Source organism: Arachis hypogaea, chromosome 3, assembly GCF_003086295.3.
Source record: "Arachis hypogaea cultivar Tifrunner chromosome 3, arahy.Tifrunner.gnm2.J5K5, whole genome shotgun sequence".
Lineage (NCBI taxonomy): Eukaryota > Viridiplantae > Streptophyta > Magnoliopsida > Fabales > Fabaceae > Arachis > Arachis hypogaea.
The window spans coordinates 65,641,503-65,661,247 of record NC_092038.1 but is presented as its reverse complement, the minus strand read 5'-3'; the positions used below and the strand labels follow the sequence as shown (position 1 = coordinate 65,661,247).

Sequence of the window (19,745 nt, the reverse complement as noted above, 5' to 3'; positions counted from 1 at the left end):
CACCAAAACTCAGATCCTACTCAAGTGTGAGAAGGAATTTCAAGCATGGTTTCATGTTTCCTTTTCCAAGGTTCCCATGAAACCCATATTTGCATTCAATCTCTTATCCAAGATAATTGAACGCTAAGCATGGAAAACAAAATTCCTTCTAGCAAATCAAGGAGAAGATGAAGAGAATAAGAATTTCACTATCATCAATCCATCAAGTACAACAGATCTCCCTCTCTCAATGAGAGGGAATTTAGCTACTCATAGCTCAAAGGAAAGTACTCAAAAGTAAAGACGATGATGAAGTGTAAAAGTGGATCTAAAACTTAGCTCTCTAACTACTTAACCCCCTTTTCAGTACTTCTTGGGGTATTTATACTACTCCTAGCTCTCAAAATAAAAGAATTACAAAAGTGAAAAAGGAACATTACAATTTGGAGGGAAAAGAAACTCAATAAGCGTGACTTCCCAGCTGGCATGTGGCTAGCGCTTCAGTGGCGTGTCATGTGCTCCTCCAATTATGGCTTGGCGTGCCACGCTCAGTCCCTCAAGTGGCACGCTCCTCTTCAATAACATCCCTGGCGTGCCACACCTTCGAGCTCAAGTGGCACGCCCTAGCCTTTTTTCCTCTTCTTCTTGCCTCTAGGGACTTGAACTAGCATGGCACGCCCAGGGTCTGGCGTGCCACACCCTTGCTGCACGCTTGATCAAGCTCTTTGGAAAGTTGAACTAGCATGGCACGCCCAGGGTCTAGCGTTCCACGGCCTTTGTAAGCTAGTGATTCTTCTATTTGGCGTGCCATGCCACGAACTCAAGTGGCACGCCCCAATGGCTTTTGCTTCCTAAATGACACTGGCGTGCCACACCTGGGGTTCAAGTGGCACGTCTAAGTGAGGAATAGTGGATGGCGTGCCATGCCCTCGATGCCAAGTGGCACACCCATGTGTTTGGCCTCCTTCATCCTCTTCTGGAAACTTGTACCAGCATGCCACGCCCATGATCTTGCCTTGGTTCCAGTAGCTGGCGTGCCATGCCCAGCACTTCAAGTGGCACGCCATAGTGAGATTCTTGGACTGGCGTGCCACGCCTTTGATACCAAGTGGCACGCCCAGTCCTTGCATTGGCCTCTTTGTGCATTGGCGTGCCACGCCTGGTCGCTCAAGTGGCACGCCTAAGTGAGATTGAGAGCCTGGCGTGCCACGCCTTTGACCTCAAGTGGCACGCCCAGACTTCATTGGCCTTCAGCCCCCCTCTCTGGGATTTTGTACCAGCATGCCACGCCATTCTGCTCACGTCGCACGCCCATTCATTTGTGGATTCCTCAAGCTCGGCCTGCCACGCTTGGTTCCTCAAGTGGCACACCTAAGTGACTTTTTGATGCTGGCGTGCCACGCCTTCGATACCAAGTGGCACGCCTATAGAAGGTGATGGTTCAGGCGTGCCACGCCCAACTTGACGTGCCACGCCCCTTTTAGTATCCTCCATTGTTGCTCTCTGGAACTTTGTACTAGCGTGATACGCCCAGTTCCTGGAGTGCCACGCCCATGTGAATGCTTGAGAATCCTCCTCTGGAATTTAGTACTGGCGTGCCACGCCCAGCTCCTGGCGTGGCACGCTAGTTCATTTTTGTGGCGCTTGCTCTAAGTGGCACGCCCACTTCACATGTCTAGCTTATTTTTGTTTTTTTCATCCCCTTTTGATGTCTTTTTCATGTGAAATTTAGCACAACTCATCTCAAAGCAATGTACCACAATATTCATCAAATAATGCATGAATTGTAATGATCAAATGAGATTTATGCTCTTTTATGGTCCTCTTTATGCAAGAAAGAAGGGTAGATGATGCAAGTCATCAGGTACCTACATACAGAGCTCAGTGCTTAAGCCTTCTCACTTGGTGGAAAGCTATACAATATCCCCTGACATCAAACCTAAGTTTGGTGTCGGGCATTCACTACCCACTGAAGATGGAGGAGGTCCCAAGAAAAAGGTACCTAGGAGAAACAAGAAGATTCCTACTGAGGACTTCTCACCTGGCATGAAGGTGGTGTTCACTAGAAGTCCAGTAATACCATATACTGTAAATAAGATCCTGTCTCTGGAGCATGTTGAGCTGATTAATCAGAGAACGGGAAAGAATTTCACAATGAGGGATGAAAATCTGAGCCCCTATGATCCTCCTCCTTAGAGGAGCTGTCCGTCAAGCTAGTGACAGTAAAGAAGTGCTTATTAGTAGGCAACCCAACCATAAGTATCCTTAGTTTACTTCTATTTTATTTCAATTTTATTTTAGCTTGATTTCATTTTATGTTTTATTGATCTTTAGAGTTTTTCTAGGTTTTCTAATATTTGTGATCATGTACAACACTTAGAATAGGGACAGGAAGACTTAGACAAAAATACAGAACACCCTGGAGAAAACCATTTGGGGGCGCTAAACGCCAGAGAGGGCGTTTAGCGCCAAAGAGGGAGTAGGAGCATTGGGCATTTAACGCCCAATTTGAGCATTTTCAAGTATTTTTAGCACCCTCCCTTGGAGCGCTAAATGCCAGCTCTGGCGTTTAGCGCTAGGGGTGCTCATCCCCATACAAAAAAAAATAGAGGTTGATCCCCTGCCAGTGTTAAACGCTGACGACCAGAGAGAAGATTTCGAATTTCAAGAGGAGGTTTTGGCCATTGGATAAACCTCAACTCCCAACCACTTTATCCATTCAAACTTATCCATTCTCTCTCCTCCTTACGCACTTTTCCATCCATATACATCCATCCTATCACCCATCACTTTCCTTGATTCTCTCAACTCACCCCCACTCCACCCAATCCACTCTCATCTATCCCATCAATCTCTCCTCCCAACAACCCAAAATTCAAATTCGATTTTCTTTCCACCCATACCCCATAACCGAACCTCTCCCTTTCCCACCTATAAATACCCCACTCCTCTTCCACTTTCACCACACCTCCCATTACTCTCTCCTTCTTACTTACACTTCACCATACACACTCCCCTTCTTCCTTTTTTTCCCTTTTTTCTTAGCCAAGATCAAAGCCTTCCCTTCTCCATTCTCCTCTATCTCTTTTATTTTTCTTTGATTTTCCTTTGCTTACTTTCTTTTCTTTCTTTGCTCGGGGACGAGCAAACCTTTTAATTTTGGCATTGGGCACCCCACTTTTTCTTTATTTTACTATCTCCATGGCACCCATGACCCGAGAATCTACCTCAAGAAAGAGAAAAAGAAGGCTCCCACCTCCAATCCATGGGACTTCACCCAGTTCACATCCAAGGCACATGAGGACCACTTTTATGAGATGGTACACAAGAAGAAGATGATTCCCAAGGTCAGATTCAATATAAAGCTAGATGAGTACCCAGAGATCCAGTACCAGATTCTGAGATGGGGTTGGAAAGTTCTAGCCAACCCCGTAATTGAGGTTGGAGCATTTATAGTGCGGGAGTTCTACACCAATGCTTGGGTGACATACAAGCATGTCAGTAGTGTGAACCCAGAGCCGAAGAACTGGCGCACCATGGTCAGAGGGCATATCATGGATCTCAGTCCGGAGAGTGTGACAGTGGCATTGCATTTACCACCATTCGGAGAGGACCCTATTTCATACGCTCGGAGGGTCAACACTATCCAGAGGTTGGATTGAGTTCTTGCTGACATTTGCCTCCTCAGAGCTCAGTGGATAAGGAATTCTAGAGGTTAGCCGTACCAGCTGGTTAGGCATGACCTCAAGCCAGTTGCTAAGGATGGTTGGAGTTCATCCAACGCTCCATCATCCCTATGAGTAGTTGTTCTGAGGTTACAGTCGAGCAAGCAGTGATGATTCACTACATCATGCTCGGCAACAAGGTGGAGGTGCATGAGGTAATCCTTCAGAAGTTTTACAGGATAGTTGACAGGTCCTCCACCACTACGAGACTGGCTTTTCCTCACCTCATCTATCTCCTGTGTGCAGCAGCTAGAGCTCACATTGGTGGAGATACCCCGATCGACATTGAGAGACCGATCACAAATAAGGGTATGGAGCATGTTCACGCTAGAGAGCTTGGGTATAGACCACAGCAGGAGCCATTTCTAACGCTTCCACATGATCTTCTTGAGATGCCTCAGGGAATCTATTCTCCTCCCCCTCCCTTCATGACTACTGGGACCAGTTGACCACATCCATAGGGGAGCTAACATCATCTGTAGATCAGCTGAGGATAGAGCATCAGGATCACTCTGCTCTCCTCCACCAGTTGATGGAAGAGCAGAGGAGGCATGGGCGCGACATAGAAAAGCTAAAGTGCCAGAAAGAATTCCCCAGAGGGAGTAGCAGCCACCATGACTAAGGTGGTTGAGTTTTATTTTTCTCTCCCTTATCTTATTTCTGTTTTTCAGTATTTCATTCTATTTTCTATTTTTTATTCTAAGTTTACATGATCACTAGTAGGATTTTCTCGCTTTCTAGTTTAGTTGTTTATTTTAAGTATTTTACGTTTATTTTAAAAAGATGTTTCATGTATTACTCACTAAGCTTAAAGAATTATCAAAAGAGAAAGAAATAGTGAAATGCATGAGATTTTGAGTTATATATAATAAGTTTTCTAGTCACTTTGATGTGGTGGCACTATCCCTATTTCTGAATGTATGAATTAACTATGCATATTTGATATTGGAGTTGAGAATATTGGTTCTTGAGGAACAGAAACTTAGAAAAGTATTATCGATTCATTGAAATAAGAAAAAGATTGATTCTTGAAGTAAAATAAACAGTAAAAAGAATTGACAAGAAAAGAAAAATAAAGGAAAAGGTCAAAGACTTTGAGCATTAATGGTTAGGAGGGTCAAAACTTATCTAAAGCTCAAAAGAATAGTTTTTCCTAACCATATGCTTCTGACGTGAAAGTGTCAAGTAACCATTGAGACTGAACACTTAAAGTCGTGACCAATTGCTATTACAGAGTATGCCTAAGGCTCTGAGCACCACTGTCTAGGAGAAATGGAAAGAAAAATTAGAACTCAAGGAGTTCCCCAGTTATGTGCTTGTGGTGTTTTTGTTTCGAGTTAAGCTTGAAGACAAAACACTTAGAGTCACAGCTAGGCTCAAAGTACAAAGCACCAAGTAAAAGAAAGAAAAAGCTGTGATCAAGAATTTATTGGAGCCTAAAGAAGAGAATCTATAATATCATCCAAGTTCTAGTTTTGAAGGACACTAATATTTCTGAGTTTCAAAGGATAGTGAGATGCCGAAACTATTCAGAATTAGTGTCATTAGCTCCATTCAGTAACTAGACCTGAGCTTAAATGACAACTCAAGTCTCAGACATCTTCTCCTCTTGGTCTTACACTGTTTTTGGTTGCTTGAAGACAAGCAACAGTTAAGTTAGGTGTTGTGATGCGTGAGCATATTGTACACTTTTTCCTTTATTTTCTAGTTATTTTTATTAGATTTTATTTAATTTCATAGTATTTTAGTGCAAAATCCTCCTTGGATGCTACTTTGAGTTGTTTTAGTATTTTTATGATTTTAGGTGAAATTCGAAGCAATTTAACAGAATTTGGAGTAAAAAGGAAAAAGCTGACAGCAACTCCCCTAGGCGCTAAACACCCAACTGGAGCGCCAATAAAGGATACAAACTAAAATGTCACTGCCCACTCTAGGACACTAAATGCCATTGCCCCCTCTAAAGTGTTAATGATGTTAAGTATGGTAAAAAAAGATTTTTTTTTACAACATATCTATTTATGAAAATTGATAACATACAAGGGGTGTGAATGTAATTTGATAGTATGTGGTGTCATTAGAAAGATGGTATGACCGTAGCCCGTCGAAGATGGATGAACGGAGGCTGCAAAGGTTTATGGATAAATGTGATAAAAAAAATTTTGAACGAGTGGAGTTTCTATGCTGTTGAAGGGGACAGAAAAAACATAATTATGCACATGGAGTCGTGCTTCTTGTAAATTTATATATGTTGGGTGAGTTTAAAAATGATATTTTAGTGGTGTTCTTGGTAATTGATATACTCAGTTTATTAATTCCAACTTTAGTGGATGTTGTTGATGGAGGTAGCCATGGCCAAAACCTGGAGGTGTTGGGAGAAATAAATTGAAGAAGACAAGTGTTGAGTGATGTTGCTCCTCTTTAATTTTCAGTGATGTGTGGGAAGCCATGTGGGTTAGAGATGGGATGAATGGTAGTTACAATGGAAAAGTGGCAACGATAACGAGATGAGAGGAGATGATTGATGTTGTTGATGATAGAGCTGAAGTGGTCTCAGAGACAAATTCAGGTAGAAGTAAAAATTATTAGGCTCAGTATAAATTATAACACTTATACTAATGTAATTGAATGACAAGTTATTAATAAGTATTTATAACAAAATTACTTTAGCATATATAGTGTAAATTCATTAAAAATAAGCATTTAATAATGATTCAGGTAAATATAATATTCTAAAAATCAGATCGAATTGACTGATTAAACTAATGAGACTGCGAACCGAATAAATATGCGGTGTAGTTCATACATCATAATTGCTAATATGAAAATCATCTTTAAACAGTTAAACTGATCAGAAATCAGTCGGTCAGATTGAACTTAGGACTCGTTCGGTTTTTGGAAAAAAAAATAAAACAAAATTCTCTTTAAAAACAGCTTCAAAGCACGATGATGAATTATGATGGGATTAAAATGAACATGATGATGATGACTCCAAGTCTACTAGGATGTTAGAAACATGAATATAACACAAAAACAAGCAAAAACAATATAAAAAAATTTACCATTTTGTGAACACACTTTTAAAGAAGGAAGAAAAAATGTTGGGAAAAGGAAAAAGAAATTCCTTTTGTTTAATATCAATAACAGTATTGTGCCATAGCTGAAGTTTGTTGTTATTTTTTTTTTTTTTGAAACAAAGAAAGCACAACACACTAGAGTGGAGCAATAAAATAACAAAAAGAAAGAAAAAAAGATCAAACCCGCTGTTATCTCCGGCATTGCCATCAACAACTAAAAGGGTGAAAACCAGTCCAACACCTATTTTTCTGTTGTTAAAAATTCTGTCATTTCATTCCAACCAGATATTTCAGATTACGGCAAAGAATCCAGTCAGCAACATCTTCTGTTCCTTTCTACTAGTATAGATACCAATCCAACTCTCAAACTATCCTCTCATGGTTTCTGGGAGGGCCCACAGTCTATCTAAATATCTCAACCAAGCACACCACACCTGCCACGTAAACTCACACGAAAGAAACAAATGGTGAACAAATTCCATCTCCTTTTACACAAGACACGAAGATTGTCATTCTGATGAATAACGCCTAGTCTGCTCAACCGTTCTTTAGTATTCACCCTGCCTATCAGAACAAACCAACCAAAAGGCTCAATCCTGGGAGGTACGAATCCTTTCCAAATTGAACTAGTGAAACTGTAACTCGTAATCTCTTCCGAAAGAGTCTCCGATTACAATACCTGCATAAAAGAGTTAGTAGAAAAAATACCTTTATTATCATATTTCCACACAATATTATCCTCTCTACTAGCTGATAGATTCACCGGCCTTAACCTCTCATGAAGTTGATGGACCAATTTCAACTCCCATTGGAACAACTCTCTCCTCCACTGAAAATTCCAAATCTACTCTAACCCATCCCAGAACCCACAGTCCCCAATCACAGATCCTTGTTGGTTTGAAATAGAGAAGAGCCTTGGAAAAAAGTACTTTCAGAGGGCCACCTTGTACCCAGTTTTCTTCCCAAAACAGAGTTCGTCTTCCATTCCCTACTTCCATTGCCAGGCCATTAAAAAGTTTTGCTTTCACCTGTTGGTCTGTTATATTCAATTGACAGATGTCTTTCCACGGACCTCCCTTCACTGGTAAAATCTGACTAGATAGCATAATATTAGGATTTAGATTATTACAAGAGCAAACAATCTTCTTCCACAATGGGCAATCCTCCTTTGAAAATCGCCACCACCATTTAAACAAAAGCGATGTGTTCTTGAGCACTACATCTCCGACCCCTAAGCCGCCAGCCTTTTTTGGAGCCTGAACCACTTTCCACTTTACTAGAGGCATACCACAGTTACCATCCTCCTTACACCACATAAATCTCCTTTGTAGTTCAATCAACTTGTTAGCGACCGCTTTTGGCATCTTGTACAGACTAAGGTAATAGATCGGTAAGCTATTCAACACTGACTTGATGAGAACTAGCTTACCTGCTTTGTTTAGAACCTTCGCTTTCCATAAGTTGAGCTTCTCTTCCACCTTGTCTATGACCAACTTCCAAGTCTTCACTAACCACGGATTTGCTCCCAACGAAATTCCGAGGTATCTAACAGGTAAACCGGCTTGCTTACACCCCAGTAGGCCACACACATGCTCCACCTACTCCTGGTCACAGTTAACCGGGATCAGGTTCGACTTATCAAAATTGATGCTCAAGCCAGACATCAACTTGAAACAACATAGCAACCGCTTATAGTTCGCAATTGTTCCTGTCTCCGGAGGGCAAAACAAGATAGTATCATCTGCAAATTGGAGATGTGACAATTCAACATGATCCCTCCCTACCAGTAATGGCGTAATGCGCCCATTCCTCAAGGCCTCCCCCAACATCCTATACAACACATCAACGACAAGCACAAACAGAAGAGGAGAAAGTGGATCTCCTTGTCTTAGTCCCCTCTCCATTTTGAACGGCTTGGATGGTGATCTATTAACCAGGACAGATATAGATGCCGTACTAACATACTCCTTCACCCAAGTTTGTTGTTATTATTGGATTTGAGAAGACAGGATCAAGATTTAGGGAAAAATCTGAGAGAGAAAGTTTTTATTTTGATTTTGAGATTTTGACTTGAAGTCTTTTTTTTTTTTTTTGAACGGGAACTTCAAGATGAATTGAGGAAAAAAAGTAAGAAACTGCTCTTGTAGATAAACGTGTTGTGCGCCGCTGTTGCTCATTTGGAGAAGAGTTGAGATTTTTTTTTTTTTTTGGTCTAGAGAGATTAGAATTTGAGATGTGATATAGTCATTTAGTTATATATTTGGTGGTTTTGTCATGATATCAGGATTAGTTTCTTTTTTGTTAGTAAACAGGGCCTAGAAATAGATATCAGGATTACTTTTGTTCTTTTCTTATGTGTACATGGGCTCTTTATTTGGGCCCAACAATTTTTTTATGTTTTTATGAGCTGACTTTATTAGGATTATTTAGTTTTTTTCGTGGGAAATTACTAATATTTAGAACAAAAACTTAGTTTTGTTATCAAATAATAAACACATCATAACATTACTCTATATATACTTTCTTAACTCGGCCAAGGCTATGCCGGAATTCATGACAATAATTAATGTTTTTTTACAATTATTTTATAAATTTTTTAATGAAGAATATAATTGACTAAAAAGTAAAATTTTTATTAAATTTATAGAAAATATTTGTATTATGCATAATAATTTGTTTGATAAAAATTTTTACCTTAAAAAAAATCTGTACTCTTAATTAAAAGATTATATGATTTTGGTTTTTGTTTAGTGTTTTAAATTTGGATGATATTTTAAAGTTTATATTAGACTATAATTATATTTTAGTGTATTTATTTATATTTTATTTATTATTTTGTTATAAAATAATTATTTTGATTGAACTACTATTGAACTAGTTGAATCCATAAAAATATATATAGAGAGTTTTATTATACTAGTAAAAGTACTATTGGAAGGATTTGAACTTGAGTCTTGTATTCTATGAAAATACCTTTATCTACTCAGTCATTTGTCTTTTTAGTTATATATGTGTATTTTGTATCAACATTATTTATAAATTTGTTATTTTATATTTTATAATTTTAAAAAAATAAATTATATCTTAAATTTAATTATTATTAAAAAAATAGGCCTATTGACAAGCTTCAAGTCAGGTCAGATTTAACAACAGACAGGTTCAGTACTCATTAAAAAGTCTATACCAAACTACAGATCAGATTAAGGCCAATATACTTTATTACTGGCTTGTTTTTATCCCTACTGTTCCCATAACCATTTTAAAAGAATAATACATAGTTTTTAAAATAAAAAATAAATTATTTTCTTCAATTTTATGTTAAAAGAAATTATTTTGTTAAATATAATATATCATAATAATTATAATGTTAAATTTGTTCTAAAATAAACTATAAATAAATAAATAAATAAACCAACTCAATAAAAAAATAATAAATGGTAATAATTAACCCTGTGACACTAGCTAATTAGTTAATAACTAAATCGAATCTCAGTTTTCTAAATATAACTAAAATTATTAATGATTTTTCAAAGTTAGTTCAGATAATATTCTTTATTTAAAAAGTCTTGTATATAATAGTTGTTTTAGTTAAAAAAATTATTTATACCATGAATATTATAATAATAAATTTTATAATTGAATGAGATAATGAATAATATGTATATGTTAATATTTAATTATGTTAAAAATAACAAAAGAATAATTACAAATTATTTTTTATTATTTTAGATCAATATTATTTTTACAAACCAATCAATTTATTATATAGGAAAGTTTTTAAATGTACCTGGAATACCGGTGTTCCAGTAATCTTAACTGTGGATTTTAATTAATATATATTATATATTTTTTTTATAATGGAGATGAACAGTTAAAATTACTGGAATACTAGTGTGTCTGATATACTTGAAATTCTTCCTATTATATATAGTGTCTTTAGATATATTTATGTAATATGATACACAAACATTGACATAGACACGGGACACGACACGACCCGACACGGCACAAGACATGCAGACATACATATTTAAAATTTTTAAAAGATATGGAGACACGGTATATATATAAAATATAAAGTACGTTTTAGATAAATTGCTATAAAATTTTAGTATTTTATTAATATTAAAATATAAATGAATTTTTTAATTATTATTAATATCTTTTTTTAATTATTTAAAGTATTTAAAATATTTTTTATTGTAATAATTAATAATATATACTATTTTTAAACTCATTTCAAGAATACATGTTGAGAATAAGAGTGGACACGCTGACATGTGATAGGATTTAGGTGTATCTAAGCGTGTCTAAAAAAGAATTTTTTATTTTTTAATTAAGACACGCTTGGATATAAAAAAGACGCATGTTGAATGAGTGTTAACGAGTGTCGTATTCAAAATATGTTCGACATACGGACATTGTAAATAAGGAAAATATTCGTGCGCTATATTTTTTGTATGTAAAATTTTTTATTTTTTTCTACAAATTAAAATATGTCTATATTTAAATTTTATTTTTATATTTTTATTCATATTACTAATTTTTTTTTGGTCCGACACGGTCAAGTGGACAAATAAGGTTTATAAGGTGAAAAGTGTATACTTGGGGTGTTGGTGATGGAGGGAAGATATATATATATATATATATATATATATATATATATATATGTATTTTAATTTTAGTTTTATTAGATTAGAAAAAGTTATTTTATAAATAATTGTATTACTATAGATGTTTTCAAAAATAAAACATATTAAAAATAATTTTAATTTTAGATAAAAAATATTAAAATTTAAAACAATACTTTATCCTGAAAATAAGATGAAAATTTACTGCAATTAATTTCATATAGAATTCATAATTGAAAAACGTTAAATAATAATTTAGTCAAATATATTAAATTATTTAACAATTTTTAAATATTAACTTTAAAAAGATTACACATAAATATCCACCTAAAATTAATCATAATAATATCTACCAAATAATTTTTATTTCACAACTAATCGATTTTTCCCTCCTTGTCTCTCTCCTTCCTGTTGGGCAATTTTTTTGGTTTAAGAATAAATAAAAAGTTTTCCATAGTAAGAACTTTAAAATAATATTTTAAGCATACTAAATTACTAATTAATGAAAGAGCTAGGTTTTGTTAAGTGAAGAATTTTAAAAGACTAATGTTGATAAACTTTTTTTTTAAATAAATATTCTATGTTGTTTAATATATACATAAGTAACACCCATAAATATTAATTAATTAGAGGAGGTGGTGTGAGAAATTTATAATAAAACAACTAGGATTACAAGCATACATTACTCTATATTCATCTTGATGTTGTTGTTGTCTGCATAAACATAAAAATAGCCGAAAGCATTGGACTTCCCTTCACTAAGAAGCAGACATAGAGATGCTCCTCGCATTTCTTCTTTGCCACTCGTTCCCTTCCCATTTAATAACTCCTCCCTCTCACTTTTCCCTTTGGTTCTTTCCATCTCTCTGGTAAGAATCCACTCTCGTTTTGCTTCATTTCAATTCTTCGAGAGATACATACCTACGCACATATTTGCACTTCCAATTGCATGCATTGTCTTCTCCCTCTTTCATTTTAAACATGTCAATTACCGAGTATGCTTTGAGTTCAATTCCCAAGGAGCCGGTCAATTGGGAAAGCCAACTGGGACATGTCCCTGTGGATCCAATTCTTATATATCTCACGGTGGATGGTGTTGTCACCCCAATCCGGGTCTTGGAGTCTGATTCCATCGCTTCCGTCAAGATGAGGATTCAGACCTGCAAAGGCTTTGTGGTCAAGAACCAGAAGCTTGTCTACAGTGGCAGAGAGCTTGCGCGCAACGATACACTTATCAAGGATTATGGTGTCACTGATGGTAATGTTCTTCATTTGGTTCTTCGTCTCTCCGATCTTCTCTTCATCGTTGTCAAAACCGTTAGTGGCAAAGAATTTCGATTCCATATTGATGGGCATAGAAATGTTGGATACCTTAAGCAACGAATAAAAAACAAAGGAGAAGAAGGTTTGGTCGATTTTGATGATCAAGATATTTTTTGCAATAATGAGAAGCTTGATGATCAGAGACTCTTTCATGAGTTATGCAAAAATGATGGCAATGTTATTCATTTGATAATAAAAAAATCAGCTAAGATTAGGACTACACCAGTTTGCAAAGATTTAAAACTTTTGGTTGAGGCAGGTGAATTCAAACAAGCGGAAGAGCAGTCAATTGAGGTGCCAAAGATACCAGCTGGTGTTAGTTTTTGGCTAGAACCAGTTATTGTGAATCCAAAGATGGATCTTTTTCCTTACCTATGGGATTTGATCAACACGACATACGAAGGTTTGAAGAGAGGAAATAGCCCTATTAGGTCCTTGGAGGGAACAGGAGGTACTTACTTGATGCAAGATTCAACAGGACACCAATATGTTTCAGTATTCAAGCCCATGGATGAGGAGCCAATGGCTGTCAACAACCCAAGAGGGCTACCTTGTTCATCCAATAATGAAGGCCTCAAAAGAGGGACAAAGGTAGGGGAAGGAGCTTTGAGGGAAGTTGCAGCTTACATATTGGATCATCCAAGGAATGGGTCGCGCCTTATGACAGGCGAAGCCATAGGCTTTGCCGGTGTTCCCCCTACCGTTATTGTCCAATGCTTGCATAAAGAATTTCACCATCCAAATGGGTTTGCTTGCTCATTGAAGCATGTCAAGATTGGATCCTTACAGAAGTTCATGACTAATGATGGCAATTGTGAGGACATTGGACCAAGGGCCTTTCCTGTGGAGGAGGTGCATAAAATTACTGTGCTCGACATAAGGTTGGCCAATACAGATAGACATGCTGGAAATATATTGATCAGAAAAGAAGCTGATGGTCAAATTAAGCTCATTCCTATTGATCATGGCTACTGTCTACCAGCCAAAGTAGGCACTTAATTTCCATTTTTGATTCCTATTATATATATGTCGTGTGTCTGTTGAATAACAAATTCGTCTCTTAATCTCTACAGTTTGAAGATTGCACCTTTGATTGGCTTTATTGGCCGCAAGCACGTCAGCCTTACTCTCCTGATGCAATTGAATATATAAACTCTTTGGATGCAGAAAAAGATATAGAGCTTTTGAAATATTATGGATGGGATATGCCGATTGAATATGCCAGAACACTTCGAATTTCCACAATGTTGCTTAAGAAAGGTGTTCAAAGAGGTCTTACTCCCTTCGATATTGGAAGCATTATGTGCCGAGAAAATCTGAACAAGGAATCTGTAATTGAGGAGACCATTCGCCAAGCTCAGGATTCCTTGCTTCCTGGCATGGATGAATCCGCATTTCTTAAAACTATCTCTGAGATCATGGATTCCCGCCTTGAAAAGCTTGCAAACCACTAGTTAGGCTCTCTATAGGTACATGTATTCAGTGAATGAATTTAATAGTCCATTTCATGATGGACTTCAAGCATCAACTTCAAGTTATATAAATATGATGATGACTTTGTGTGTATTCTAGAACGTAGGCCTGAATCTCTTGTTTGTACCTCACACTTCTCTGAACTATTTTTTAACTCTTGCTATATTGAAAGGAAGTTTAAGGTATGAATAAGATGTATTTGTATTGTGCTAAGTTTTCATGTATTTTAGGATTTAGAAAATGAATTGGATCTGTCATGTGTGTACATACATTGTTAGAAGCATAAATTCACAGCTTTATTTATGGGACTTAGCCCACTTTTAATATCCAAGAAAAAGGAAAAGATACAAACCGTTGCATCTCTCCATAAATATGAAAAGTACCCAATAAGTCTGAGATATACATACAACAAGTGGTTCTCCAAGCTCCAACAGCAATGTTATCCAAAAAAGTAAAAAAAAGCTCCAATAGCAATTATTGGTTTCCAATATCATCAGCATTGCTATAATTATTGTGGTGAAATTCTCTACTACTCGAGGTTCCTAAATAAATTGGTTTTACTATTTCATTCATTATTTGACATTCAAGATAAAAAATAAATAAAGATATCATATTTAAGGAAAATAGTAATAAAAAAACAATTCTGTTTATGAGACTCTATTACCCTTTGAATTATTGACAAATCTCTTTTTAACACATTATTTTTAATTTGGATAACAACAACAATGAAATCTTTCCACCAAGTAGGAAATGACTATAAGGATCAAATAATACTATGGAATTCTATTATATATTATGTTTATAGTGATACTATTTACACATAAATCTCTTTTTATCATTTTATTATATTCTTTTTGGACCTTCTTTTACCAGTCATTTTATGCATAAAAAGACAATATATACTTTTTAAAATTTTGTTTGATTTGTGATGAGCGGATATTTTATACGCTTTTTGATGTTATTTTCCTAGTATTTTTAGTATATTCTGTTAAGTTTTATTATGTTTTAGTAGGTTTTATTGAAAAATTCACTTTTTGGATGCTATTTGAGCTTTTGTATTTTTTTCTATGATTTTAGGTGAATTTTGGGTTAATTTGGCAAGTTTTGACAAAGTCTGATTCAAAGGCAAGGAAAGCATAGCAGATGCTGTCAGATTCTGACCTCCATGCATTCAAACGAGGATTTCTGGAGTTACAGAGGTCCAAATGACGCGTTCTCAACGGCGTTGAAAAGACAACTTCCAGGGCTTTCCAGCAATATATAATTGTTTATACTTTTCTTTGGATTGGATAGCCCAAAACGGGTGTTGAACGCCCAAACTACCCCCTAGTGGGCGTCCAACGCCCCAAGAGGATCAAGCCTGGCGTTGGATGCCCAAACCAGTCGTTCAACGCCACAAGGGGAGCAAGGAGCAGCATATTTACTCCCTAGTGGGCGTCCAACGCCCACTCCTTCAAGTTAGAGGCCAAGCTCAGCCAAAACACTCACCAGGTGGGCCCAGAAGTGGATTTTCACACCTTTAGCTTAGGTTTATTTCATTTTTGTAATTCCTAATTATAATTAATATCTCTTTATGTTTTGTTTAGTATATATAAGGGAAGATCACCATTGTTTAGGATCTTCTCCCCCACTTTCGAACTCTACACTTTATTTCATGTACAGTATGAGCAAATAAACCTCCTAGGTTAAGGTTAGGAGCTCTGCTGATCCCTATGGATTAATGCAATTACTTTTCTACTTTAATTTATGTTTGATTCTATTCTATGATGCATTGCGATTCTTCATCCTTGTGAATCTTGATTCTACATGAGTTCCTTACGAGTCCTGACCCGGATAGTATTGAACTACAGCTTGAGAATGCATCACGGGTTCCAACAAGTTATTTGGGCTAATTGGGGTATGTGACATAAAACCTCGTTAGTCATGGGTAATTGAGGTTCTTGTGGCTCTAAGGGCTAGAACCATAAGAGCATCAGTCTCTGATCTAGAAGATCCGACCTTGCCTGTGGCGTTTTGAGTAGGATCATCAAGAGATTAAATTGTGTGCGCTTCACCCTCTCCCATATTGATCTAGTCTATTCGGATGTTTGATTTGGACCTGAGGAGATTAATGACCACGACCAATGGCTTAATCACTTACAGTCTTGTCATTGAAGGAATTACTCATCATTGAAGTAGTGAGCATGACATGTTAATCCAGAAGAAGAAGCATCTCCGAAGCCTTAACTAATCTATCATTACTGTCTTTACATCAACTATTTATCGCTTTAATTATTGCTTATTTATGCGCCTACAACAAACAACAACCAACTTTTTATTCGTCTAACTAAGATCTGCAAGATAACCACAGCTTGCTCAATCCGCAATCCTCGTGGGATTCGACCTTCACTCACCTGAGGTATTACTTGCACGACCCGATGCACTTACCGGTTCAGTTTTGCGAGTCACAAATTCGCACACTAAGTTTTTGGCGCAGTTGCCGGGGATTGTTCGAGATTGACAAACTACCAGTTGTCTTGCTCCTTAGGTTAGGTATTTTTACTTCTTTTCTTTCAATTGTGTTGCTCTTTAGAAATCTCCTTTCAAACACTTACTGTGAGTCATCTTTTTCTTTTGTTTAAGTCTTGTGTTGAATTTTAAGTTTGGTGTGCTTTTGATTTCTGTTGATTTTTCTTTTCTTGAATTTTTTGAAATCTATTCCTAGTCTCTTCCCTGTTGTTTGAATTATTCTCTCTATTTCTCCTTGTTTGAGTTTAAAATCTCTAAGTTTGGTGTTTATTAGTGTTTTTCTCTCTCTATTTCAAAAATTGCATTTTTAATTTCAAAAATCTTCAAGTTTGGTGTCTAATTAGTTGTTTCCCTTTTCAATTTTCAAAATTACTCTGAACTCCTTTCCTGCCTAAGTCTTAAAAATTCAAAAATCTTGGACCAACACTTTTATCTCTATTTTATTAAATTTTTCGTCTTTATCATTATTATTACTCTAATACACTGGATATCTCTGTGGAACATCTCACTGGGAGTTCTCTATTCTTGACATAGAGACCCCCACATTTACTTTGCTTTGCTTTTGTTTGCATAGGCCAGAACAGAAAAAAAATTTTAGTATGAATCCACTTGAGAATACACAACCAAGAAGAACTTTGGGGTCATATACAACCCCCACTCCTAACATCTATGACGGAAGCATTTGTATACCTCCTATTCATGCAGCAAACAAGAGGAGCCCACGGTATTCCTTGCAAACTTTCTGCGAATTGCTGACATAGTACGAGCCGAGGGTGTAGACCAGGATGTCTACATGCTGCTGCTCTTCCCATTTGCTGTAAAAGACTAAGCAAGGAGTTGGCTGGATACTCAGCCCAAATCAAGCTTGAAAACATGGAATAAGATGGTGGACAAGTTTTTGAACCAGTACTTCCCCCCAAGGAAGCTAACTCAGCTAAGACTGAATATTCAATGTTTCAAGCAAGAAGAGAGTGAGTCCCTTTATGATGCTTGGCGGGGGAGGGGGGTACAGAATGATGCTGCGTAAATGCCCCACGAAAATGTTTTCTGAATGGGTAAAGCTAGACATTTTCTACTACGGACTCACAGATATAGCCAAGATGTCTTTGGATCATTCTACAGGTGGTTCAATTCACATGAGAAAGACAATTGAAAAAGCCCAAGAGCTCATTGAGACGGTTGCCAGCAACCAGCATCTATATTCATCCGGTGAGAATGCAATAAACGGAGAGCTCAAGGCAGTATACACTGAAGCAGACCCTCCAAAGCATAGTGAATCGTTAACCCATCAATTAAACTCTCTCATGCAATAACTGCTGAGTTTATAAGAAGTGTTGCAAAAAACCAGTGCCTCAAACAGGAATATAGAAGCACGACTGGACCAGGCTGAACAACACTTATCTAAATAGATAAGAGAGGAATGCCAAGCCATCCAATTGAGGAGTAGAAGGACACTAAATAGCCAGTCTCGTGATAGTGAGAAGCAGGGTAAAGAAGAAACAGCAAAAGATGGACAGCATCCCAAGACATGATCAAGGGCATTGAACGCCCAGAAAGGGGGCAGAGATGGCGTTCAACGCCCAGCAGGGGTCACCTTGGGCATCCAATGCTAGAAGGGGGCAAACCTGGCATTCAACCCTAGGAAGGGATCAGCCTGGGCGTTGAATGCCCAAAAAGGGGAGGCCAAGTGATAAACCGCTATTTTATGATTCATATTGTGGTTAATTGTGTGGTTTTATCAAGTCTTCGCCCACTTATTCATATGATTTGCATGTATTTACAATTCCTTCCTAAAAATATTCTATGATTGAAAACATGCTTCCTAAAGACCTTTTAGTTGTATATTTTTATTTTCCTTCGTATCATTTGATGTCGTGATCTGTGTGCTAAGTGTTTCAGGATTCATAAGGCAGGAATGGCGTACGGAATGAAGAGGAAGCGTGCAAAAGTGGAAGGAACACAAGGAATTGAGGAGATGACCAGCAAGAAGTCACGCGGTCGCATGGCTCACGCGATCACGTGAAATGGAAGAAATCACAGTGACGCGCTCGCGTGCCTGACGCGACCGCGTGGATTGGAAGCTGCGCGAACGACGCGAATGCGTGGACGATGCACACGCGTGGTACGAAAAACGCTGAGTAACGCGAACGCGTGGACGACGCGGCCGCATGACGTGCGTGATTTGCAGAATTACAAAAGTTGCTGGCATAGATTCTGGGCCGCATTTCAACCCAATTTTCGGCCCAGAAACACATATTAGAGCTAAGGAACATGCAGAGGCAGAAGGAACAATTCATTCCGCATAATTCTAAGTTTTTTTAGATCTGATTTTACTCCTCCCCTAGGTTTTCTCTCCTGAACATTCATAAATTAGGATTTGAAGATTTTTTGCTTTAGCTTTTGAGAAGAGTTTACCTCCGGTACTGGTCATTATAGTTTGTTATTTACTTTTCATTTACTCTTCCATATTCTCAATCTGTCCAGAGTTGATATTGGATTATTTTCATAGTTTATTAATGCAAAACTATTTTTACTTTTAATTAATCTCTTTCATCATTATTCATTACGTCTCTTATTATTTCCCCTATTGATTTTGTGAAGTCTACAATTATGATGATGGAGTAGTCCCCCAACTTGATTGGGAGTTGATTAAAAGGAGAACCTTGAGTTAGAATACTCAAGAGTTCAATTGTGATTAGTTCATTGTTGGTTGGCTTGTTAGTCACTAACTCTAATCCTTCCCAAGGGAGAGGATTAGGACTTGTGAATAGAAGTTGACTTTTAATTTGACTTTCCTTCATTCGTTGAGGGTTAACTAAATGTAAACAATGACTAATTATTAATTGCTCTTGATAAGATTCTAACAAGGATAGAACTTCCAATTAATATTCTCCCGGTCAAGATATTATTTAAATTATATAAATTCTCTAATTTAATTTTCTGTTCATCAAATTCAAAACCCATTTTGAAAACCTCTAATTGATAAAATAGCACATCTTCCTGCGCAACTCGTTTGGAGATGACCTGGGACT

General features: G+C 37.0%; 1 protein-coding gene across 1 annotated transcript; it reads left to right on the top strand.

The window, feature by feature from the left end:
• The first annotated feature begins 12,093 nt into the window (after positions 1-12,093).
• LOC112790774 (phosphatidylinositol 4-kinase gamma 4) lies at positions 12,094-14,418 on the top strand. The gene is made up of 2 exons (XM_025833326.3): positions 12,094-13,719; positions 13,806-14,418. Exons 1-2 carry the CDS (start codon positions 12,391-12,393, stop codon positions 14,184-14,186), a joined length of 1,710 nt encoding a protein of 569 aa, XP_025689111.1. The 5' UTR covers positions 12,094-12,390; the 3' UTR covers positions 14,187-14,418.
• The last annotated feature ends 5,327 nt before the right edge of the window (positions 14,419-19,745 follow it).